This window comes from Cavia porcellus, unplaced genomic scaffold, assembly GCF_034190915.1.
Source record: "Cavia porcellus strain 051 isolate PalLab524CR breed Dunkin Hartley unplaced genomic scaffold, mCavPor4.1 scaffold_17, whole genome shotgun sequence".
NCBI lineage: Eukaryota > Metazoa > Chordata > Mammalia > Rodentia > Caviidae > Cavia > Cavia porcellus.
The window spans coordinates 31,229,332-31,254,690 of record NW_026947500.1 but is presented as its reverse complement, the minus strand read 5'-3'; the positions used below and the strand labels follow the sequence as shown (position 1 = coordinate 31,254,690).

At 37.7% G+C, this 25,359-nt stretch overlaps 1 protein-coding gene across 2 annotated transcripts; it reads right to left on the bottom strand.

Annotated features, from left to right (window-relative positions):
- Window positions 1–5,478: 5,478 nt before the first annotated feature.
- On the bottom strand, window positions 5,479–25,344 carry Prrg4 (proline rich and Gla domain 4). Of its 2 annotated transcripts, none has more exons than XM_063227739.1 (6): window positions 25,149–25,344; window positions 24,179–24,303; window positions 16,593–16,756; window positions 14,763–14,811; window positions 12,675–12,807; window positions 5,479–5,832 (listed from the first exon to the last, which is right to left on the bottom strand). In XM_063227739.1, the coding sequence occupies exons 2-6, from the start codon at window positions 24,279–24,281 to the stop codon at window positions 5,604–5,606; spliced, it is 678 nt and encodes a 225-aa protein (XP_063083809.1). In that variant the 5' UTR covers window positions 24,282–24,303; window positions 25,149–25,344; the 3' UTR covers window positions 5,479–5,603. The 2 variants fall into 2 exon arrangements, with proteins under 2 accessions (XP_063083809.1, XP_003463896.1); XM_003463848.5 differs by lacking the exon at window positions 25,149–25,344 and adding an exon at window positions 24,577–24,768.
- Between the last annotated feature and the right edge of the window lie 15 nt (window positions 25,345–25,359).

The following is a 25,359-nucleotide window of genomic DNA, read 5'->3' as shown; positions in this document are numbered from 1 at the left end:
CATTACTGTTTGATATTTAATTTTAGTTTTGGAATTTAACTCTTCACTTGTGCCTTTTTATAAGTGGCTTGGCCCCAAGGCTAAGCACTTACTGAATTTTCTTCTGTCAGCTATGGGTTAGTTAATAGGACAAGGCAGAACCCAAGGAAAGTTGCTAAAGTTCTAAAAGACCTACTCCGAACAATCCCCAATAATCTGAAACAATCCTGGAGAATTTATCACTACATGGGGCCATAAATGCACCTAGACTTATTTTTTTCAATTGTAGTCCTTTGAAACAAAAGCTTACATGTCATCTCAGTATCTGAAGGTGATAAAAGTGGAATCCTAAATTACACTGGCTGTCTCACTTTTTCCACCCCAGCTCTAGCAGAACACCTACTAGAACCCTAAAGTTCTTATGAAGATGGCTTGAAAACTATTGGTCTAGACAAGAATCTAGAGACCCCAGCGAGAGCAAAAAAGAGGGCACAAAAAAGAAAGGATTACAAATTCAAGGCCAATCTGGGCAATTTAGTAAGATTCTGTTTCAAAAGAAAGAAAAAGGGCTGGGAATATAGCCCAGTAGCAGAGTGCTTGCCAAGTATGCACCAAAGCCCTGGGTTCAATCTTCAATATTGAAAACAATTGTTTCTTAGTTTTTTTAAAAATGAAAATTTTGGGAACTGGGAAGATAACTCGTTAACTCTTGTTGCTAACATTTATTTACAGGTTTTCTCTTTTCAATAACATTCTGACATTTCATAACTTAATTAAATTTAATTCATCTGTCATTGGACACTTAAGTACTTCCAACTTCTTGCTTGATGAACAATATTGCAGTAGACAAGTTTCTATGTATATCTAATTCCTTTGGTTCTTCAGAATACATTTCTAGATGTGAATTTTCTTTGTCATGCACTCCATTAGCAAGTAACGAGATTCCTGTTATTCCACATCCTCACCAGTATTTAGTATTGTCAGTATTTTGAATTTGGGCCATTCTAATAGGTTTGTAATGGTTTTTGTTGTTTCCATTTACAATTGCATAATGATCTATGATAGTGAACAATTTTTCATATACCCCTTCCCATTTGTATATCTTTTTTGGTCTAGCGTCTGGTTGGGTTGCCTTTTTTTTTTTGTACTGGAGATAGAACTCATAACCTCATGCTTGCCAGGCAGGTGCTTATGCCACTGAACTAAATCCCCGGCCAGGCCCTTTTTGCTCATTTTTAAGTTGGCTTGTTTGTTTTCTTATTGTTGAGTTTTAAGTGTTTTTTTTTTTAGTGTTTGAAGTATTAGGGTTGCATTCAGAACTTTTGCACTAACCTACACCCCTACATCTTTTAAATTACTTAATTACTTTATTTATTTATTTACTTATTTATCTTTGCATTTATGCAATACTGAGAATTGGACACAAATCTTTGCCCTGAGTAACATCTCCAGCCCCTTTTACTTTTTTTTTTTTGTTTGTTTTTAACTTTGAGACAAGATCTCATCAATTGCTCAGTTGCTCAGGCCAGGCTCAAATTTGTAATCCTCCTTGGTCATCCTCCCAAAATAATTTTTAAAACTTAGAGTCTTGGGGTTGGGGATTTAGCTCAGTGGCGTAAGTGCCTGCGTTGCAAGCAGGCAGTCGTGAGTTCGATCCCTGGTACCGAAAAAAAACAAAAAGACAAAAAAAAAAAAGAACAAAAAAAACCAACTTAGAGTCTTGCTAAGTTAAAAAATTATCTGGGTTAGGGTTTAATTTAGTATCCTTCTGCCTCAACCTCCCAGAGTGCTGGGATTAGAGATGTGTGCTACCACATCTAGCTCCTAAGTAGTCTTTGTATATATTGAATAGTAGTCCTTTATCAAGAGTGTCTTTGACAAATATTTTCTCCCAATCTGTGGCTCGTTTACCTATTTTCTTAATAAAAGTAACTTTAAGGAGTATAAGTATTAACATTTATGTATATCCACTTAGACTGAAAAACTTTTTAAAGATGGTTTAAATGCCTAACTAGAAGTTTGTGATATTTAATAATGATCAAGTTGAAGGTGTCACTGGGGTGTACCAGATAATATTTAATAGTAATAAGTGTTGTCTAGCACACAGAGATTCCTTTCGAAACCCTGCCCCCCTAGCCGGTACTATAGCTCATTGACACAGCATCTGCCTGGCAAGTATGAGATTGTGAGTTTGATCCCCAGTACCAAAAACTAAATAAATAAACCTTGCCTCTACAAAAAAATCAATATTCATCTATTTATGTTTGCATTAATGTATTTCTCTTAAGGTAAAAGTACTATGTTGCTTCTATAATTTAGTATAATCTTACTATATTTTGATTTTTTTTTTTTTTTGTCTTTTTTCTTTTTATCGGTACCCGGGATTGAACTCACGACTGCCTGCTTGCAAGGCAGGAGCTTATGCCGCTGAGCTAAATCCCCAGCCCCTATATTTTGATTTTTAAATCATGCATCAATGTGGGTTAGAGAAATAAACTTAGTTTTAAAGAGTAAAATAATACCTTCCCAAATCCACCTAAATTGTTTAAATAGTGTGCTAGCCCCACTAGATGAAAGGGAGAGACACTGTTTTGAAAACATGCAGTACGAATGAGCTGGACATGGAGGTGCACCCCTATAATCCCAGTATTTGGGAGGTTGAGGCAGGAGGATTATTGCAAATTTGAGACCAGCCTGGGCTACAAAGTGAGCTCAAGGGTAGCCTGAACTGTATAACTAAGCCCTCCATCTCAAAAATACAAAAGAAAGAAAGAAAGAAAGAAAGAAAGAAAGAAAGAAAGAAAGAAAGAAAGGCAGTGTACTATTCAGAGTTAATCCCTACAATCACATATGCTATTATATGCAGAAGAATATTTAGATGAAACAATAAATATATACTTAGTATAAAATTTATTTACATGTATAAAAGGTATATGTAACAGGAAACTCATTAAAATACAAAGACAATTAGATTTTTAAAAATGCATTAAAATGAATTGCTCTTTGTAGATAATGAAAGGGTTGATATTAATTTGTACAGGATTATATTGTTAGAAAATTATAAGCTTCTTCAACAATGGTTCTATCACATTTTTCCTTTTTATATTTAAAGTATCACAATCTCTGCACTAAATGCTCTATAAATACCAATGATTTCACAGTTCCAAAGATAAATTCCAGATTCATTCAAATTATAGCTTCTGTTTTGTGCTAAATGATAGCAGACACAACAGACTAGGCTGCTGTTTGGTTGGGTGCAGTTGTCACAGATTCTGAAGCCATTTTTATAGTTAGACTTCTGGGAGTCAACAGAAGTGAATGAGTTCATGGAATATTTCAAGTTATGATTTAGTAAAAAATACACACGTATATTTTATTTTTGTTTACCTAAATATTTCTCACATATGCATGGGAATACACACACACACACACACACACACACACACACACACACACGAGAAGTGCTTATAAATTTCCATCATGGATTTAGACTTAAGAAACAAGATCCCTGGGTTACAATTAGAGCAGTATAATTCTGCAGGTATGAGAAGGGACAAGAAAGGTGTGTTTGTTCAGTCCTTACTAATTTGTTAGCTCCCAGTTATGCCTTAATCTGAGTAAGGTCACTGTAACATTTTAAAGAGGATTAAAATAAGTGTAAAGTGCATGGTTATGAGAACAAATGCTTATAGAAAGTCAAGAGATAACTAATAGCAACTTGTATAAGTAATGTGGGTAGCTTTAAAAACAAGTCACAGGGGCTGGGGATTTAGCTCAGCGGCATAAGCGTCTGCCTTGCAAGCAGGCAGTCCTGAGTTCGATCCCTGGTACCGATAAAAAGGAAAAAAAAAAAAAAAAAAAAAAAACAAGTCACCTTCCCTAGGGCTGGGGATATAGCTCAGGGGCACTGCACCTGCCTGGCAAGCACAAGTTCATGAGTTTCATTCCCAGTATGAAAAGAAAAACCCACTTTTACTAATCAAACCTACATGTTTTTAGATGATTTGTTTTTGACAAGCTACCAGAGACTCTGAGAACCTAAAAGTCTTTAGCAATATTTAATGATTAAGGCTTTGCTTTTATCTGCCTTAATGAAGATCACACTGCCTTAAAAGAGAGCCCCTTACCTGAATGTGTTGGCACATACCTGTAATACCAGCATTCTACAAGGCTGAGGCAGGAGGATTTGAGCCCAGGATGGGTAACTCAACAACTTGGTGAGACTCTTTCTCAAAACACACAAAAAAGGACTGGGCACATGGCTCAGTGTAAAAGGCTCTTGGTTCAATCCCCAATACACAAGGGAAAAAGAGAGACAAGAAAGAAGAGAGATAAGAGAGGGGAGACTCATATATTCACACATGCACCGCAGTGTGATGTATACTTTGTAAACAATTTAGTAGGAATTATAGTTTACAATCATACCCCTGTAAAACTTATAAACAAAACATTTTCTAAATGACCTTAAATAACAGGAAAAGCATAGTACCTGGCAAAATCATACAGAACAGAATTTCCTACTCTATATTTTAGGACTATGTTATTTTTTATCTCCTTAAAATAACACATAAACATACCATACTTATATACAGATATAAAAAGATATAGGCATAGATATAGATAGATAATTTAGTGATGTCAGTGGGGTATGTTCTCATCTGACATAGGTAACAATCAGTTCTATTAATTCATATGTGAGAGGCCTGCTTATTGGTAATATAGTCTTTGCAAATCCTTGCCATTTCAACCTAGTAGCATCTGAAAAAGTAACTTCATAGTAAATAATATTTTTTTTATTTGCCTTTTTCTTTTTATCGGTACAGGGGATCGAACTCACGACCACACACTTGCAAGACAGGCACTTATGCCGCTGAGCTAAATCCCCAGCGCCAGTAAATAATATTTTTTAGAAAAGAAAACTACTGATCCTGCTTGTTATAATGCTTTTTTTGTTTGTTTGTTTTGTCTTTTTCATTTTTATCAGTACCGGGGATCAAACTCACAACTACCTGCTTGCAAGGCAAGTGCTTATGCCACTGAGCTAAATCCCCAGCCCCCTGCTTGTTATAATGAAACAGGATTGACAACAGTTAAGAACTAAAACCTGCAAAATACAGTACATGCTACATTTAAAATATAAAACCAAATGATTCTTAATGGCCACAGATTTATATTGAAATGTGAAATTCTGTGAAGTGTTTCCAAACCCTCAAATTTAATAAAAAGTGGACCTAATATCATAATTTGAGATATTGTGAAAGATTAGAAATTCTTACTTTTTAAATATTCAACACAAGAAATCTATAACCTTTTTCTATACAAAGGATACAAATAGTTCCCTGGCTCTAGTGATTGACAGCAAAGATTCTTGAACCATTAGAATATACAATACAAAAAAAGTAAGTTCTTTTTTCACTTTATGGCTAGAGCCAAGGTTTCTTATTAAGATATAAGGATGAAGTTTGGTCCAAGATGTAAATGAAACTATGATACCATTCATATGCTTATTCTTCCTTTATTCCTTGAAGTTTGTCACAAAGAGCTGAATAGCCAGTGTCTTTTTTGGTTTAGAAATAAACCATTTGAATAACATAAATATCTTACATTGAGATGACCGGGTGAGCTTAGTGAGATGGGAGTGACATAGACTTTTTAAATACCCTAAACCCTTTTGCCAGCCCAGGATAAGGTGGTGGTGGTGAAATGCTGCGTTTTCTGCTCAGTTCCATTGCCTGCTCATAAGAAGGTAATCCAGCATCCTCCAAAGATGGCGCCAATGGAGCCGAGGTAGCTTCCTCAGGTCTTCTGAGATTGATGGAAAAGCTGCCATTTCTTACATAGGCGACTGAACCCCTAAACACAGAGACAGTATTTAGGTGTAACAAAGGCAACATTTTGGTTTAAAAATTCTACTATTTATGAATACAATTCATTAATAAAGAAAAACAGCTTTATTTTGCCCACACACTGCAAAAGTCTTGTTATTCTAGAAAGGCCAACAGTTTTGTAGTCAGACAGGGGTTTGAAATTTGACTCTTGTCATTTTATGACTAATATTACCTGACTCAATTTCCTCTCTCTAAAATGGGGATAATAGAGCCAGGTATTTAGCTCAGTGGCGTAAGTGCCTGCCTGGCAAGCACAAGGTCATAAGTTCGATACCTGGTACCAAATAAATACATTTCAATTTTTTTTTTTTTGTGCCTGAGATAGAACTCACAATCTTGCATTTGCCAAGTAGGATTTAGGCTGCTAAGCTAAACCCCCAGCCCTAAATACATAAAATAACATAACATAAAATAAATTAAAATAAAATAAATAAGATGAGGATAACAATAGCTACCTCAATAGAGTTGTCCCGGGTAGACTGAATATGATGCTGCATACAAGGCTTCAGATAACTGATCTAGCACACAACATAATAAGGACTCAAAATGTGTGAATTCCCTTTTCTCCAGCTTCTCAATTAAAATTTTCTCAAAGTGTTGTGTGAAACCAAATGTAGGCTTTGTTGAAGGTGGCATAACTCCAAGCCAAGAAAGTAGGTACCACAGAGATAATCACAATGGCCTTTCCCTGTCCTCTGTCCCTTCTGGCAGTCCTGCCATCTGGTCCAACGTTCCTGAGCTGTATTTTCATTAAATCTCTCTCCTCCTCAAATTCTAACTGCAGCCTGCTCTTCACTGAGTCAGTTCTAACTCCTGAGCCTCCTTCTTGAAGCCTCCCTTATTCTGGCCTTGCTGTATTGCTCTCTGCTCTTGTTCAGGTAGTTTCTTTATCTTCTGCTCTGTGTGCAGTGAACTCTCTGGCCCTTCTTTGTGCTTTCACTGGCATTGTTCTTGGAACATTGTCTTTTCCACTGATCTAAACTTAACAACAACAGTTACAAAAATATGCTTAGTTTAGGGCTGTGACTGCAGTTTGGTGGTAGAGTGGTTGCTTAGCATGGGCAAGGCACCCAGTTTAATTTCCAGTACTGAAAAAAAGTGGCAATGTTGGGCAAAGGAGGAGTATGAACTAACTATATATACAGCATTAAAATATATATATGTGATTATACTGGGCCAACATTAAGAGTGGTTAATCTTGCTTTTAAAAGAAGAGATACTGAGAGTTCTAAATTTTACAATAAAAGATAGTGTTCAGTGGTAGAGGACTTGCCTAGTATGCACAAGCCTTGGATTCATTTCTTAGTGAAAGAGAGAGAGAGAGAGAGAGAGAGAGAGAGAGAGAGAGAGAGACAGAATATTCATGTCCCAACAGTGTCATAAAACCTTGACAGCAATAGAAGTTGAAATGCAAGTTGTTTTTTTTCTCATTTGTGAATTAAAATCTATAATTAATTAACTATGTGGGAGATCAAACTCTATTAGACAAGCAATCTACCACTGTGCTACACTCTCCAACCCCAAACTATAATTTGAACACCAGTAAATGGATCTTTTCAGACTGTAGTTGGCTGTCTACAAAATATCAATGCATAAATTGACCTCCTACAGATATGGCTAATGAGATAATTAAAATTCATAGTATGACCAACCTGTGATCACTGGTTGTAACATTCTCCCCATTTGAGTTTACGGACTCAAAATGCCACCAACTTTTCCAAACTATGTCAGTCAATTTGTCCTTTAGGAATTGCTGGGTCACACAGAATTCTATATTTAATTTTTTGAAGAATTGTCAAACTATTTTTTCACAACAGCTGTATCAGTCTGCATTCCCACCATCAATATATGTATGAGTTTGAATTTCTCCAAATCATCACCAATATTTGATACTTATAAAAGTTATTATTGTGCTACTCTAGTAGATATGAAGTGGTATCTCATTGTGGTTCTGTTTTGATGTGTGTTTCCCTAATGATTAACAATGTGGGGTATTTTTTCAATTAATTGTTGGCCTTTTGCAGAAATGAAAACTCAAGTCCTTTATCTTTTCTAAAACAAGGTCATCTTTTTGTTATTTTATTGTTTTTTGGAAAATTAATTAAGTTCATTGGTACATTATTTTATTTCTTTTTTGAGCTGCCTATTCATGCCAGTTTATTCTGTCATATCCGGATTTCCTTTTCTTCTTCCCAATCATGTTCTTCTAACAACCCTTAGTTCTTGGTATCGGGCACAAGTACCTAGTTCTTGGTATCTATAGCTTCTATTTCCTTAAAAACAAGTCCAGGCTCGTGATCTTGCTCCTGAAGCCTCACCCACCCTGGTATCCTCAGTGACTCCTTTGTCCTCCAGCTTCTCCCCGCTCTAGCACACACTGCCTAGGTAAACCCCACTGTACTCCCCTCCCCACTGAGGCTGGTATCATGTCTCTTCCTGTCACCATGTTCCTAGCGTACAGCATACCTAGGCTCCCTCAAAATTCTCTCCTGAAGGAGAGTACCACACTATCACCATGTCCCCTTCTTTGTCTTCTTTTTAATGGTGGTGCTGGGGAATTGAATGCAGGGGCTTGTAAATGCAAGGGAAGAATTCTACCACTGAGCCACATCCCAAATCTATCATTTTGTTTGGTAACTCAAGTGTAAACTCCTTGGGGCTGACACTCCCATTAGCCCATAGTTTTCTGTCACTCACTACTCTTCATCAGAGGTTATAGATTTCTTTCTTTCTTTTTTTAGGTACTAGGGATTGAACTTACAACCTCACACTTGCCAGGCAGGCACTTATGCTGCTGAGCTAAATCCTTAGCCTTATTTTTAAAAATAGGTTTCTTTCTTTCTTTCTTTCTTTCTTTCTTTCTTTCTTTTCTCATCAAAGGTTAGCTCTTTGGTTGAGACTCTTTTGCTTATCATTTCCTGCTTAAGTCTTGGTAGGACAGAATAAACAATCCTAATGCAAACATCTAAACTCCAACCTGCTCCAAAGCCAGAAACCTTTGAGCACTGAGATAATGCACTGAGTGAAGAATTCCACACCTGACTTACATCAAAGGGACACAGTCAAAACACAGATGGACTAAAAATTATGTATAAAACTATCTCAAGACTATGTTCATGTGTATGAAGCATAAATGGATTCTATGTTTAGACTTGTGTCTCATTCCCAAGATATCACATTATATAAATACAAACATTCTAAAATTTTAAAGAGTCCTAAAACTAAGACATTTCTGGTCTTTTTTTTTGTCTTTTTGCTTTTTATCGGTACCAGGGATCGAACTCACGACTGCCTGCTTACAAGGCAGGCGCTTATGCCGCTGAGCTAAATCCCCAGCCCCACACATTTCTGGTCTTGAGCATCTATCACAAAATAAAAAAGTAAACCCAACATAGGGGTGTACACTTGTAATCTCAGCACTCTTGGAGACTAAGGCAGGAGGACTGAAAATTGTGGCCCAGCCTGGCCAATTGAGCACTTTGGCAGGACCCTGTCTCAAAATAAAAAGGTCTAGAAATGTAGCTTAGTGCTAAGATTCTAGGTTCAATTCCCAGTGGCACCAATAAAATAAAAAGGCTGTAAATATGTGGCTCAGTAGTAGAATGCCCCAGAGTTCAATGTCCAGTACGGGGGAAAAAAATCTTGCAGTACTAGGGATTAAACTCAAGGCTTTCCACTGAGCTACATCTCCAGCTCTTGTCCCATTTTTTTCCCTTCTTCCTCCTGATCCCTCTTTTCTTTTCTCTTTTTGGAGACAGAGTCTTTCTCAGTTTCCCAGACTAGGTTCAATCTTGCCTTCCTGACTCAGCATTCCAGAGTACTCAGATTACAGATGTGCACCACCATACCCTACCTAAAATGGTGAATTTCATGTTATGAGTGTTTTATAATTTTTAAAAAAGTATTTCACTGGAAATATATTTGAGTTACAGTGTGAAGTGTCAAAGATCAGTTGCAAAAGAGGATATATAACAAAAATTTCTTTTTAAATTTCTTAATATGTATATATGAAGCCATACATACCAAAAATAATGATGGTTGTTTCTGAAAAGTAGGATTATGGATATTTTACACTTCAATATTATATTTCTGTAATATTGAATTTTAAGGAGCTTCTCTGGTAGGAAGGCAATGCTAGAGACCAAGTCCAGGACTCACTGAGCTACATCCTCAGCCCTAAAGGGTTTTGGTGAGTTTTTTGGTACTAGAGATTGAACTCACAACCTCATGCTTGCCCAGGCAAGTGCTATGCTGCTGAGCCATATCCCGGGCACCCTAAAGTTTTAAATAGTTCACCTATTACCTTTGTAGGAATAAAAATTTCCTTGAACTCTTAACTTTCACTATCAATACATCTTTGGATGCTTTCATAGCAACAGAAATAATTTTTAAATGATCCATGCAGATGAAAAAAGTCTACTTTAAACTTTCTCCAAGAAAAAATAATATTAGTAAATTTTAGAGAAAATGTATGCTTTATACTTACTAATTTCATTTAGCCCCATATGTAAAAGGTATACACCTTTATATATACAGTATATGGTACATGTCTGTAATCCCAGAACCCCTCAGGAGACTGACGCAGGAAGAGCACCACGAGTTCGAGGCCAGCCTAGGCTGCAGAGTGAGCTCAGAGCCAGCCTGGACTACATAGTGAGATCAGATATAACAAACAAACAAACAAACAACTTCCAAAAAAGAATCAGAAAAGGGTTTTTAGAATTTAGTTTAATTCTGATAAACTAATAATGAAGGACATGCAATTTGTTCTTGTCTTTGGAAAGAAAAAGATGATGGAAATTTAAGAAGAGTCAGAGCCATTCCCTTCATTTTATAGATAAGAGAAGCTAAAAAAATAAATCAAGAAATTTACTTTTAGAGTCGTAGTTAAAGCCAAGAGTTGTGGTACACAGCTGTAACCCTAGCATTCCAGAAGGCTGAGGCAAGAGGATTACAAGTTTGAGTTCAGCCTGGGCAATTTAGTGACTTATGGAGACTGACTCAAAAAAAAATCTCAGTCCACAGGCCACAGTTCAAGCCCCCAATACCAATAATAAAAAAGACCTATAGTTAAAGAGTTACAGAATTAACATGAGAACTTTCCCTCTTCATTGTCATTTGGGTGCGCTTCCTCTATAAGTTATTCTATTTTTCACTTATATCTGTTACAAAATAATTACGAGTAGTCTTACCCTAATTAATCAGAACCCTTATTATTAAACCCTCTGGATTCTCAATTGTTTATATTTACAATGTATTTGGGTTTGAATAGTTGTACAATCTTCCTTTAAAATGAACAGCGTTCTAAAATTCTAGTCAGAACTGAGAGTATAGCTCAGTAATAGAAACCTGTAGCCTGTGCAAGGTTTTATGTTCAATTCCTAGCCCTGAGAAATTGTTCTTGTTGTTTTTTTCCTTCTTCTTCTTCACAAGCTAGGTAAGCATTTTACCACTGTGCTACATCCATAGCCCTAAATATAACTTTTGATGCTATTTGATTTTCAGTAGGTATTTTTACAGCCAATTTTAAAATTATAGTCAATTACATTTTAGAACAATATAATTATATAATTACATATTTTGAAAAGCTCTGCACATAGTTTTCAAATTTGGAAAATTCAAGACTGATTTAATACTATTATTTGAGATCTAATCCATTTTCAAATTTGCCCCTAAATTTACCTTTATATCAATTTATTACACTCAGCATTAATTGTCACTTGAGAGGCTGAGTCAGGAGAATCGCAAGTTCAGGCCTAGCCTGGGAGACTTAGCAAGAGCCTATCTCAAAATAAAAGTTTAAAAAAGGGCTAGGGATGTAGCTCAGTGCTTCCTGGGATGAACCTTTAGTACTATTAATTTTTTCTGTTCTATTCTATTCTATTCATACAAAAACATTGCTCATTTTGTGGAAAAAAACCCAAAATGACTATTCTACCATAAAGAATATAGTTGGTTGGTCACCATCATAAGCTGCTGGCTATAACCCTGGCCTCTATTTTATTAATTTTTGTTCAATTTAAAGTGTCCTAGTACTTCAAAAAAAGAATTAATTAAGTATCAATAAAATATTTGAATTAAAAAGCCAGGGCTGGGGTTGTAGCTCAGTTGTAGAACACTTAGCATGGGCAAGGCCCTGGGTTTGATCCCCAGCACCAAGAAAAACATTAAAACAAGTCAGTTATTCCATTTCTATCTGAATAGTAACATAGATTGGTTAAGTTTGATTCTGAGTGACTGTGGGACTTTTTGCTTCTTAGAAATACTGGTAAGTAATGTGGCAGACACTGACATCTGCCTTTTGCTTAGAAACAAAATGTTGAAAAATGAAGCTGACACCTGTATTCTTCTGAAGGACCCTTAGAATAGCATCATTCAGTTGTTAGTAAGTACATTAAATTAAGCCACAAACAACCATCATGCTAGAGGGGCCAGAGAAGATGGAATAACCAAATGCAATGTGGTAGACAGACTGGCTTTTAGATCAAAATGAAGACACTAAAGGAAAATCTGGTAAAACTGAAATAAAGTCTAGAGTCCAGTTAATGGAGATGGACCACATTGGTCTCTTAGTTTTGACAAATCAGCTATGGTAATGTAAGATGCTAGTGATGGGAACTCTGTAATACTCGTGAAACCTTCCTGTATATCTAGAATTATTCCAAAATTAACAAGTTTTTTTTTTTCTTGTACTGGGAATTGAATTTAGGACTTTGCACTTACCGGACAGGTGCTGCGCTACTGAGCTATATCCCCAACCCAAAAAATAGGCATTTAATGAATCAAATCTTTTCACTTGGTACTTACCCTGCATGTGGTTGTCTCTTACACTTGGTTATGCAGACATAATACAAACACAGTCCAAGGGTAACCAAAAGTGTTCCTCCAGCAATTATTCCAATCAGAATGTGAATAACATCAATTTTCTCTCTTCTGCTATCTTAAGAGAAATCATTTTAATAGTGTAAATACAATAATTGAAAAAGCATCATCTATCCTTTCAACAAATTTAGCATTATTAAGCATCTAATCACTGATGCTTTTGTTGTTGCTTTGGCATTAGTGGGACTGAATTGACAACCTTTATACAGAGCTACCTTCCCAGGCTCCCAAGGTGTGTGCTACTATACCTGGCTATTAATTTTTTTATTTACTTGAAATAGGTTATATTAAATAGGTGATATTCAAGATTGGATGCAATAAACATATTTTTTGCCTAGTTGATACCTGGGTATACTAGGTTATATTTAGTAGCCATGCATGGTAGCAGCACTCTGGGGGGTGACAGGACTGAAAATTTGAACTAACCCAGGTAATGTAGTAATTTAGTGAGACACTGTCTTGAATTAAAAAATTTAAAAAGTGCTCAGAGCCAAGCGTGGTTGTGTACGCCTATAATCCCAACACTTGGGAGGCTACCCTGGGCTATATAGAGAGCTCAAGACCAGTTTTAATTATACAGTGAGACCCTGTCTCCAAACTTCACCTGCCACAAAAAAGGGCCGGGAACATAGCTCTGTGCAAAGGCCGTAGATTCAGTTCCCAGTACTATAGGACAAACAAACAAAAAACAGTAAGCAACATGGTGTTACTGCTCAATAGAAGTTTATAGGGTCCTATACGGGGGGCTGCCTGAAGAGGTATGAAAGTTATGGTGAAAAAAAACTGACTAAAAAGCAGCTAGATGGGTAAGGGGGAAAGACGGGTAAGAAAGCTTGATTAACAGGTATAAATTCCAGCTATATAGGAAGAATAATCTCATCTTTATTTATTTTTCTTTTTTTCTTTTGAGGCAGGCTTTTGTTCTGTAGTTCAAGCTGTTCTTGTACTCAGTATACAGGAAGACAGGCTTGCGTCACCACATCTGGCTCAGAGAAATAATTTTTGTGTACTATAGTGGAACAGGGTGATTACAGTTAATAATTTATTGCATATTTCAAAAGAGCTAGCGGAGATCATTTTTTTGTGGTGTAGGAGAATGAATCCCAGGGAGCACTGAACTATAAGCCCAACCCTTTTTGGTTTTGATTTTGACAGAAGGTCTCGCTAAATTGCTGGGGCTGATGCTGAACTTTCTATCTCTTGGCTCAGCCTCTCAAGTAGCTGGGCTTACAGGTGTGTGCCATTGTGCCTGGCTAGAAGAGAATTTTGTGTGTTCTTCCTGCAAAAAAATGATAAATATTGGAGGTGATAGATACGATAGCTACCTTGATTTTTTTTTTTTGGTACCAGAAATCAAACTCGCTACCAGTTTACTGGACATTGCATATATGTATTAAAATATCACCTCATATCCCATAAATGTGCAATTTTTAGATGATAATTAAAAATTTTTAAAAAATCTAAAAAGCACCTGGGGTGACCAATAAGACAAGATTAAGGATTTTCCTTCTCTAGAAGTTACTTAATTAGAATCAAAAGTCTTTTTTCATTTTTTTCTTGTGGTAATGGGAACTAACCCAGGACTTTGCACATGCTAAGCACTTTTTTCCCCACTGAGTTACACCCCTAACTCTACCTGCCAGTCTTAATTTACCTAGAATAAGTATTCCCACTCACTTGTAATAGTAAAAAGAATAAAAAGCTTAGTTTATGACTTGAAACTAAGAGTCCTACTTTTACTCTGAACAAGTCTTGACTTAGCCAAGCTATTAAAAACAGCTTTAAGCCTATTATCTCATTTCTCTAATATCTCACTGAACTTGATTTTCAGTGTGTAAATAGGTAAACGTAATTTTCCCCGTCTCAGCTTACCGTATAATTGAGAAATCTTTGAACTTATGAGGTATGAACAATAACCAAACTCAAACAATAAAACTAAAATGTATTACAATAAAAAATGTATTACAATAGAGAATGAAAAAAACATTAAATTTTATCAGTTTCTTGCCTTACCTGATTTTGGGGTTGGTCCTTTAACTGAATATTCCTTCCAAAATTCCATCTATAAAAAATGTAAAATGTCTAAGTTTATGTAAAATGGCTAGGTTTTGTTACTATTTCACTTGTTTTCATTGACAAATTTTCAGCAAATTCTTGGCATGAGCCGCAGAGAGGATACCAATTCCTTTAAACCCAAAGGCATGGCTCACTCTAAAGCACTACTATCCACTGCTGCCAGCCGCTGTTTGCAGCCTGGTTAAGGGATTGCTGCCAGCCCCAGGTCTCTACACCTGTACCCTGCTATGTTCCCTTCACCTGCCTGGAACCCCCGTGAAGGCAGCAGAAAGCCCATGCATTTGAGGGATGGCAGAAATTCCAAAGGTGGAGGGTGTGGCTGCGAACCCATTACCAGGTTTGAAAAAGAGTCTGAATTTTTCTATGCTAGGGGCCCCATGGGTTGCTAGATTTTACTGCAAGGTATTTATTCCTTTGGAAAGACATCTCTGAGAGTTTAAATTCAATGATACTTCAAAGAACAGAAGCAGAGTTTGAGGAACTGTTATAAAATGAGAAAATGGATTTGTGAGAAACCCTAAAACCCTGACAGACACAATTGCGAAGTATATTCTTTATTTTTTCCCCCTCTTGCCCTCCCTCCCTCCTTCCCGTCCTTTATTCCCTCCTTCCTTTCTTTCTCTCTTCCTCCCTTCATTTGTTCATTCTTTGACACAGGGTCTTGCTATGTAATTTAAACTGGCCTCAAACTCTCCATCTTCCTGCCTCAGTTTCTAGAGTGCTGGGATTATAGGTGTGCACCCTGCCCAGCTGTTTCTCTACTTTAGTAGATGTGGCAACTACTTGTAAGAAATAGGCCAGGCACAATTATGGAAGAACAAAGAAGTAGGTTCCACTGCTACCTGCATTTGAAGCATGCTTGGAAAGGTCTTTATTGAGCAAAAAGTAAAATATGATGCTTGAAAAGGGGGAAAAGGAGCTGGGACTATTTCATTTATAAAAGTAAAGAATTTGGATCACTTAATTGTCCTCAATAATATGCCAGATTTGACAGGCATAGTGTTACCTGTCTGTTTTGTATGTCATCAAGATTAACAAGCAGGATTTAATTATTTTGAGACATGGTTTCCCTAAATCCCTAAATTACTCAAACTGAGCTCAAATTTGGAATCCTTCTGCCTCATCCTCCAGATGAGGATGAGGATGAGGATGTCTCAACACTCCCAGAGTGTTGAGACAACAGGGATTTACCATCACAACCAGCTTGGGGCAGATTACATATTTTATATCCTTAATTTTTAGCAAAGCATCTGCTGCATTGTCAATAAGTACTTGAAACAGAAATATTAGCAATCAAAAAAAGGTAAGATTACTGATAGAAGAGATTACTTGGATTTGTAAATAATTGAAGCTTGAGTCAGAGCACTAATTCAGATTATAGCCTCCCACACACATACACTTTGGGTTCTAGGGATTGACCTAGGGCTTTGCACATGCTAGGTAACTCTCCACCTCTGAGTACATTCTTAGTCCTACATAATATCTTGAAGTTTAATTTGCTCTGCTCTGAAATTATTTTCGACTATAATAAACAACACAATATAAAATCACAGCATGGCTCATAATTTGATAATTAAGGTAAGCCTAGCTAATTAAGGATAAAGCTAAGTCTAAATAGGTATATTAGCATTTTAAGGTGGTAGAAAGAGATAAAAGTATACAGCCTTGATTTTGTTTACAGCATAAAATCTGTCATCAATGAACATGTCACTTGCTTAAGTATAATTTAATGAGTTTCCTGTTGACTAACACAATCAAGTAAATTACCGTTTTATGTTCATCCAGGAAGATCTCTCTGGCTTCCTCATAACTGCAAAACTCTTCCATGCATTCTCTTTCTAGGTTACTGGGAAGGAAAAGCTCCAAATCAAATCTATTGTACAGGAGGCGACGATGTATGAAAAAGTTTGCTTCTTCCTTTGATGCAAAGACTAATAAAGAAATAAAAAAATTCAAATACTGATAGACATAAAGCATAAAGTTCCTGTTTTAATTATAGAACAAGTGAGTAGTTCTCTTTTTTTTTTTTCTTTGCCTTTTTCCTTTTTATCAGTACCAGGGATTGAACTCACGACTGCCTGCTTACAAGGCAGGTACTTATGCCGCTGAGCTAAATTCCCAGGCCCTAGTGTGGATTTTTTTTTTTTTTTTGAGTAGTTCTCTTGATATGGTTAAATAATACCAAACTTTCTTGTATGACTATATTGTTTTTACTTACTTATGTATTTATTTGTTTTTAAATCTAGTTGACTCAAAGGCAAGGACTGGTTTATGATCATGATCAATTTCCTTATCTGTAAAATACAGGAATGGGATTGGATTGCCTGTTGGGTCTCTTTTCACTCCCAAATTAAACAAAACAAAACAAAAACCAAACACTGAGTTTTCTTTTTCTTTGTCTTTTTTTGTACTAGGAATTGAAGTCAGGATTTTATGCTTGGCAGGCAGGTGTTGTGCCACTGAGCTATATCTCTGTTCCAAAACACTGAGTTTTATATGTATTCCATTGTTAATCCTATAATTTTGAAGGATTAAAGGGAAAACAAAAATTTGTTATTTTCCATTTAAAAGAGAAGATAAGTGTAAATTAAAGGTCACTTTTATATTTATTTAAATACTATATGCTATTTCTCATTTGAGTGAGAATTTATTGTATTTAATTTATGATTTTAGTAACTAAATTGGATCATTTGTCATCATGCTAAAAACACGATTCCTTGGTTTTTTTTTTGGTTAGCGGGGATTGAACTCATGACCTCATGCTTGCCAGACTGGTACTTATGCCACTGAACTAAATCCTCAGCCCTAAAAATATGATTCTTGTAACTACATGTAGCATACAAAAATATAAAATAATTATAGAATCAGCAGTTCAAAGAAAGATTTCATTTAAATGTCATAAAGTGTCTGCCACTGAGTAAATGGGAAGTCTGATATTTGTAAGTAATCTTTGTGATTGGAATCTTTTATTATTATTATTTTGCTTTTTTCCTGGTACTGGGGATGGAACTCACAACCTCACACTTGCCAGGCAGGTGTTTATGCTGCTGAGCTAAATCCCCAGCCCTGGAAAAAAAAAAAATCCCCAGCCCCATGATTGGAATCTTAGCACCTCCCAAATTTAAATATTGTGAAACCTTTTCCAATAACAATTAGGTAATTACATTGGCATCCATCCTGATTTTGATGGTGTGCTGTTTTATGTTTCTTGGGAAATAAAATCTTAGTGTCCAGATAATGATTTAAAATTGATAATTAAAAGTTTAAAATACACTTTCTTTTAGGGCCCAATTCTTCCTGATTGCATGAGTGATTTGATTAAAATCTTTAGGATCTACAACTTCAATAATGAATCAAGCAGATAACAGGCAAAAAACAAATATATATATATTTTTTGTCTTTTTCATTTTTATCGGTACCAGGGATCAAACTCACAACCGCCTGCTTGCAAAGCAGGTGCTTATGCTGCTGAGCTAAATCCCCAGCCCCTAAAACAAATATTTTTTTACAGTACTCGAGATAAAGTTCAGTGAAAGATAGACATGTACTGTAAATTATTATAACAGTAAAATCAGGCATGTATATGTGTATGTCTGAGTTATTTCTGACTACAATCTATTAATCCATCCATCTACATAAAAATATCTGTATAGTACTTACTACTTGTCAAGCCATTTTTTTTACTATTACATGTTTGTGACACATAATGATTACATTCATTGAGGGTTGTTAGTACATGAACATAACACACCTTCTTCTTATACCTCTTTTTCTCTTTCCTCCTCTTCTCATCCTTTATTTCTTTGTTCCCTTCCCATCTGCACAAGATCTGTCTCCTAGTTTCCCTTGATCTATCTTTGATTTGTTCTTTAATTCATGTATAAATTGAGTTTCTCATGTAAAAGAAACTATACGATATTTAAGTTTTGTATGACTTTAAAATCTGACCCAAGGAAATAGCATGAGCAGGGAATGGTGGTACACACCTGTAATCCCAGCTACTTGTGAGGCTTGAAAGTTCCAGGACAGTCTAAGCAACTCAGCAACACATAGGCTCAAATAAAAATAAAAGGCAGAGGACATGGCTTACTAGTAGAGTGCTTGTCTAGGATGCTCGGGTTTGATCCCTAGCACTGGAAAAAAATCTCATCATGACAATATTTCAACACCTACAAACCTTAAACTTGTTCTTAAACAAAGTTTAAGTGATTATGCTAAGATCATAGGCTGAGACTGGAATTCAGAAAACTTCTGACACCTACATCAAAGTGATTAAAAGAATTTAAAAGTGATGACTCTTCTCACTACTAACCATTACCACAGGCAGACTATATTAAAGTGAACAATTATAAGACTGTTCCCCAGAAAGCATTTTTTTGAAAACTAATGCTGGTTTGTGAGTGATCTTGGGTTGGCTTAGTCTTTTGAGAGCAGTCATATCTTGTTCAAGATGTTTTTCCTACAAATTATCTTTTCAAACAGGTTTGAATCTTCTAGAGCTGTTTCATCCGATACAGTAGCCACTGAACACATATAGTTACTAAGCCCTTGAAAGGTGGCCAGTCTGAATTGAGATGTACTAAAAATACCAAATACACACAAAATTTCAAGGATTTAGTGTGGAGGGAGAAAAAAGGAGGCGATATATCTCAATAAAGTTTTATGCTGTTATTCTTTGAGACAATGATATTTTGCATATTTGGTTAAATTAAGTATATTATTAAAATTAATTTATCTATTTGTTTTTAAAACAAGTGCATTAGAAAAATTTAAATTATTTTTGTGGCTCACATTGTATGTTTTTTTGCTTTGTACTATTCTAGAGTGTTAATTTCTATGTTATAAATAACATATATGGCTATTGGAACCAAGGGGAAGCTAGGATGAAATAATTGATGATAGTTATTTTATATTAAAAAGTGGAAGCTGGGTGTCATAGTGTATGCCTGTAATTCTACCACTTGGGAGGCTGAGGCAGGAGGATTGGCATGAGTTTGAGGTCATCCTGGGCTAAACATGAATTCAAGGCCATCCTGACCTACACAGTGAGACTGTATCAAAACACCGGGAAAAAAAAGAGAGCTAAAAAGTGGAAGACAGGCCAGTATGATTAAATACTTCTGTTCTTTCCCCTCAATTTGCCTTTCTGTACATTTTATGCTGCCCCCATGTGGAGAAAGAATGAAAAATTTCCATCTTCCTTTATGGGGTTTCCAAGGCATTCCAATTGGTGTCTTTGTTCTACTATAATCTGTTGTCAATACAACAGCCAGAAATCTTTTTAAAAGCTAAGTCAGATTTTGTTCTTGTTGTATGTGTGTGTGTGTGTGTATGTGTAGACTGAACTCAGGGTTCTCACACTGAACTACACCCCTAGCCTATTTTTATTTTTAAATTTTAAAACAGAGTGTCACTGACTTGCCTGGGCTGGGCTCAAACCGGCAATTCTCCTGTTTCAGCCTCCCAGAGGGCTGGGATTATAAACGTGTAAAAACGATCAGCCCAGTCTTTATTTAAGACAAAGAGTCTTGCTATACTCCCCAGGCTAACCTCAAATTTGTGGCCCATCTGCCTTAGTCACCACATCTGGCTGCTTTTTAAACCTCCTAATATCAGTTCTATCATCCACAGAATAAAAACTGGATTTCTTACAATGGCCTTGGGCCCTATACAATCTGGCTGCAAGCCTTCCTCCTCTGAGCTCATCTCTTACCTGTTATGTATTCTGTTGAAGCTATGCCATGTTGGCTTTCAGCATACTTGCTTCTCCACTGCCTTTGTATTTCCTGTTTCCTTTGAATACAACTTTCTGTTTGTCTCAAACCTCCTTCAGGATTCTGTTCAATGTTACCTCAAACTCTGGTTTCTACCTACCCATCTCAGGTGCTCCTAGTTTATGTTCTACTTATCTCCACAGCATCAGTATCACCTGGGGATAGATCTGCCTTAGTTCTCTATTACCACTGTTGCCCTCAGTCTGGCCACCAAAGAGGTTCTCAAAACATCACTGAATGTAAAAAACCTCAGCTTTCCTAATGTGGGAAGATATTCTTTTTTTTTTTTTTTTTTTTTTTTTTTAAGCCAGTCAAGGGAAGATATTCTTAGCCCTAAAATTCAACCAGTCAAAGCAATTCATACGTATAATCTGGTGTTACTCAATTTGGCATAGGTTTAAAGTATTATGAAGCAATACTCACTCACAGTCACTGCATAAAATCTAATTTCAGAATAGAGAATAAGAAATCTACTGCGGTGGTGCTAGTTTTTAGATCTTTACTTTGATCGGCTAAAAGAGCAGTGCCAAATTTCTCATGTCCAAGCAAGTATCTGACTTAGAACTCCTTTCGGGACTCAATAAAGCAGTGTGGTTTTTGTTTGTCTTTTTGCAACAAGATTTTGCTGCATACCTTAGGATGGCCCTGAACTTGCAATTCTGCCTCACACTCCCGAGTGCTGGGATACAGCTGTGTGCCCCCACAGTTGGCCTCATGCTGAAGCTAACTTTGACTTGAATGGAAAATAAACAAGTGAGCCATAAACATTTTAATGTTTTGAAATGATATTTGTGCAAGAGCATACATGATATTTATGATTAATCATAGTATTGTGATTGAAACTATATTAAATGATCCTGCCAGGAGTTGCTGTGTGATGCTTTCCTGAGAGTCAAAGCACTGACTCCATCAGTGGCTAATTTTACTTAACCTTCATTACTAGGTCATTCCCTGCATCCCTTACAATCTCTGGAGAAATACTGTCCTTTGTCTTGAGTCTAAGTAGCCCTGATTTTATTTCTAATTGGAAAAGAGTAAACTTCCTTGCCCCTGGAAAGCCCTTGGTTCTCAGTGAGAGATCCGGTTTTCCTCCCGACTATGGCTGGAGGATTGACCTTTGCATCTGCTTTTGTAAAATTCTCTTCCCGTCTATGTTTTTCTTGTTTTAGATTATCCTATGAGGTTGTCTGTGCATCCCACTGTTACAAATCCATCAACCTAAATATTCTATTCTCTTCCTCTCTTCTATCGCCCCATGTTTTCTAAATAAGCTCTTTTGTAAGTCATTTCAGCTCTACCCTACAACTTTATGAAAATTTAGCTGAAGTTCTTCTCCTTCTTCAGTTACAGATGTACTCCCTAACCCAACAGCCTCACTTTCTCCACATTTGGTTATCTGAGGTCAATTATAATCTGAAAACATTAAATGGAAAATTTCAGATATGAACCAGTTATAAGTTTTAAATTGTATGTAATTCTGAGTAGCAGGGTGAAATCTTTCACTTCTTGCTCAGTTTTGCCCAGAATGTCAACCACCCTTTGTCTAGAGTACCCTTTGTCCACAGTATATACTACCAGCTCATTAGTCACTTAGTAGCAATCTTGGTTATCAGATCAGCTTAATGGTACTCGGTGCTTACATACAGGATTCATTCAGTACTATGTGAAGTTTTAGGGGGGCCACTGGGAGTTCTGGAATGAATCCTCTGCAGATGAGGGGAAGACTGTCTCCATTTCTTATGTCCCATTTGCAGAGGGAAAGCACTGGTAGTGTGTCATACAACTCTCCTGGGCCAGGGTTATGCTACTCACTCTTTTCTGCTCTAGGGTTCTCTGTTTCTACCTCTGTTACAGAATTTATGGAGTCTGTATGTGTACCCCTGACCTCCCACCAGATGCAGAGGTCTTCCAGGACAGGAGTTATGTTCTTTCATTTTTACATCACCAAGTAAGCCACAAATTAAACTAAATGCAATTTTGTGCCCCTACAGGATATAATTTCTGCTTGAGATCTCTAATAGGTGGTTCTGGTTTCCAGGAGGACTTTCTCCAGCAGTTAGCACAGGGTGTGGCACACAGTATATGTTCATAATGTAGTTACTGATGGAACAAATTGGCTTTCAAGTGTGTTGGACCTCTCATCCTCATATCCTGCAGACAACTGTAGCTCTCTGCACTCAGGTATGGTTTCTAAATCCCTTCCACAGTGTATGATGTTCTTGAGAGTAATTTTTAAGTTTGTGGCATGTGAATGAATGAACACACATTCTGAGGAGTCACATCAAGTCCTACTAAGAATGGATCATTCACCTTATATATATATGGTTTACATATTTGGTGTGATTTGGGAGGTCCAACTGCCTAGGATTTTGGTACTGGAGTTTGCTTTCTTTCTTTCTTTCTTTCTTTCTTTTTTTTTTTTTTACTTTTTGGGACAGGGTCTTCACTATGCAGTTCAGGCTGGTCTTGAGCTTACTTTGTAACCCAAGCTGGTTTTGAACTTGCAACAATCCTCCTGCCTCAGCCTCCTGAGTGCTGAGATTACAGGAGTGCACCACCATGCCTCGTTGGAGTTTACTTTCTTAAACTTACGGTACTGTCCTAAGACACACACACATAGACACATATACACACACAATCAATAAACTATATTAATCCTTAATAAGTCAGACATACTAGTGTAAAAAATCCTTCTCAAATGAAAATGACCTGACAGAAGGATCTGATGAGAAGGGATAAAGGAAACGCCTGTATGACACTGGAGTGGGGGAGGACAATGATTAGACAGGGAGAAGAATGCTTAGGGCCAAAAGCACTTTTCCTTTTTCTTTTTTTCTGGCTTTTCCAGGCAAGGCTTTTAAAATATAGGTAAAAAAACAAAAACAAAAACAAAAACAAAACAAAAAACAAAAAACAAAACAAAACTAACCTGTTTATGATCTAGAACCTAAATGGCATAGATTTCTAAGTAAGTCACAAACCATCTCTCAACCATCTGCCTTTTCTAGACAAGTAAACTTAACAAAGTCAGAAAGGACCTGAGATATGGTTCTGCATCTATCCCCGGTCACTTTACAGATGAAACTGATCAAGCCCAAAGGGGTCAAGTATTTTGCCCAGAGTCTCACAAGAAGGTCATACTTGGCACTCAGGGTGGCAGAGTGTAGCTCAGAGGTAGAAAGCGTGCCTAGCATGCCTAAAGCCCTCCGTTCCAACTCGACCAGTGCCAAAAAAACAAAAGAAAACAAGTCCAGGCTAGAACAGGACGCCCTGTCCATCCTTCCACAAACAACAAGCAATTGTGTGATTAACACAGCTTCATCTACAAAAAGTCACTCATTTTCAGACAATGAAACCGGATCTCAAGCATACATTTTACCAAAGGAGACTCGCAGAGATAAATTCATACGCATTTTAAAGAACACAAAAGTCCAACACATTACCAAATAAACCACAAATTAAAGTAAACGCTCGTTTAGTGCTTCTGTGTTCGAGGAGGCATACAATTTCCACTTGAAAACTCTTGATAGGCGGCTCGGGTTTCCAGGAGGGCTTTCTCGGAAACACGGTCCCTCTTACCTTCTTCTGGGGCATGCCTGGAGTCCTTTGCAGCTCTTGTGTAACGAGGAAGCGCTAAGGTAACTATGGGCAGTTGGCTGAACAGAATCAGAAGTGTAACCATAGTCTGGCAGCTGTCAGACAAACTAAAACAAAGAAAAAGCACACATCAAAAATGTCCCTGGCTCAGTCGTTTTAAGTTTCGGTGGAAACTGAGTCATCCGCCCTGTTGTACCCAAAACCACCGCGCGAATGCGCCCCACGCGCGGTTTCGGTCGCCAGGGCCTGGTGCGCGCCGGGACAGTGGCCCCCAAGAGCGCCTGGGGACGCCCGGCGCGCCGGTGCCTCCAGATTCGGAAGAGCGCGGATCCCACAGTTAGGGCTTTGTGTTGGGGTCGGGTCCCGCCCGGGTCCCGCACCTGTATCTCCCGGCACATGTTCCTCAGTCCCGGGGCCGGAGTTCTGTTGCTTGGAGTTGCAAGTCTCAGAGACCAGCCGGCCGCGCTCTCTCCGGCCCTGCGCGCAGAGGGGGCGCCAAAACCCTCAGAGCGGCGCCCGGGGAATGCGTGTGCTCCTGCCCGCGCCCCAAGAGGCTGACGCCGGGAGTGGGGCGAAGGACGAGGCTGCCGTGGGACACCTGGCGGCGCTCCGCCTCCGGGGCCGGCTCGCCTACGGCGGGCGGGCCTCTGTCTGCATCTCTTGGCTTCTGTCCCAAGCCCTGGGTGAGCCGATCGCCGGTCACCAGCTGTGCCTCCTCCGCCTTGGTGACTCGGCTGACTGGTGTGGGACTCGTTTCTAGAGCCTGTGTTTCTCTGCATCCAGTGCTCAGGGTTGAGCCGAACGCCAGCCCTGTGCTCCAGCGTTTTCTTTTTGAGTTGCAGCAAGCTAGGGATTACCTTAGGTCAATTATCCTCAGAGTTGTCCAGAAATGAGAATAAAATATACATCAGAGAAGATAACGCTTTGTTAGTAATAGGAAATAAGAACTGACCTGAGAGCAAATTGCTTGGATTAATTCCCAAATGGGTGTTCACTAGGTCCGACGGGTGTCTCCAAAGTCTTTTCAAGGGATCTCTGAGCTCAAAACTATTTCCAGGCCCGGTGAGGCGTGGTCACTTGTAATCTCAACTGGTTGAGACAAGAGGTTTGTCCGGAGCTTGAGGTCAGCCGGGGCTACACGCTGAGTTCAAGGTGAGGGTGAG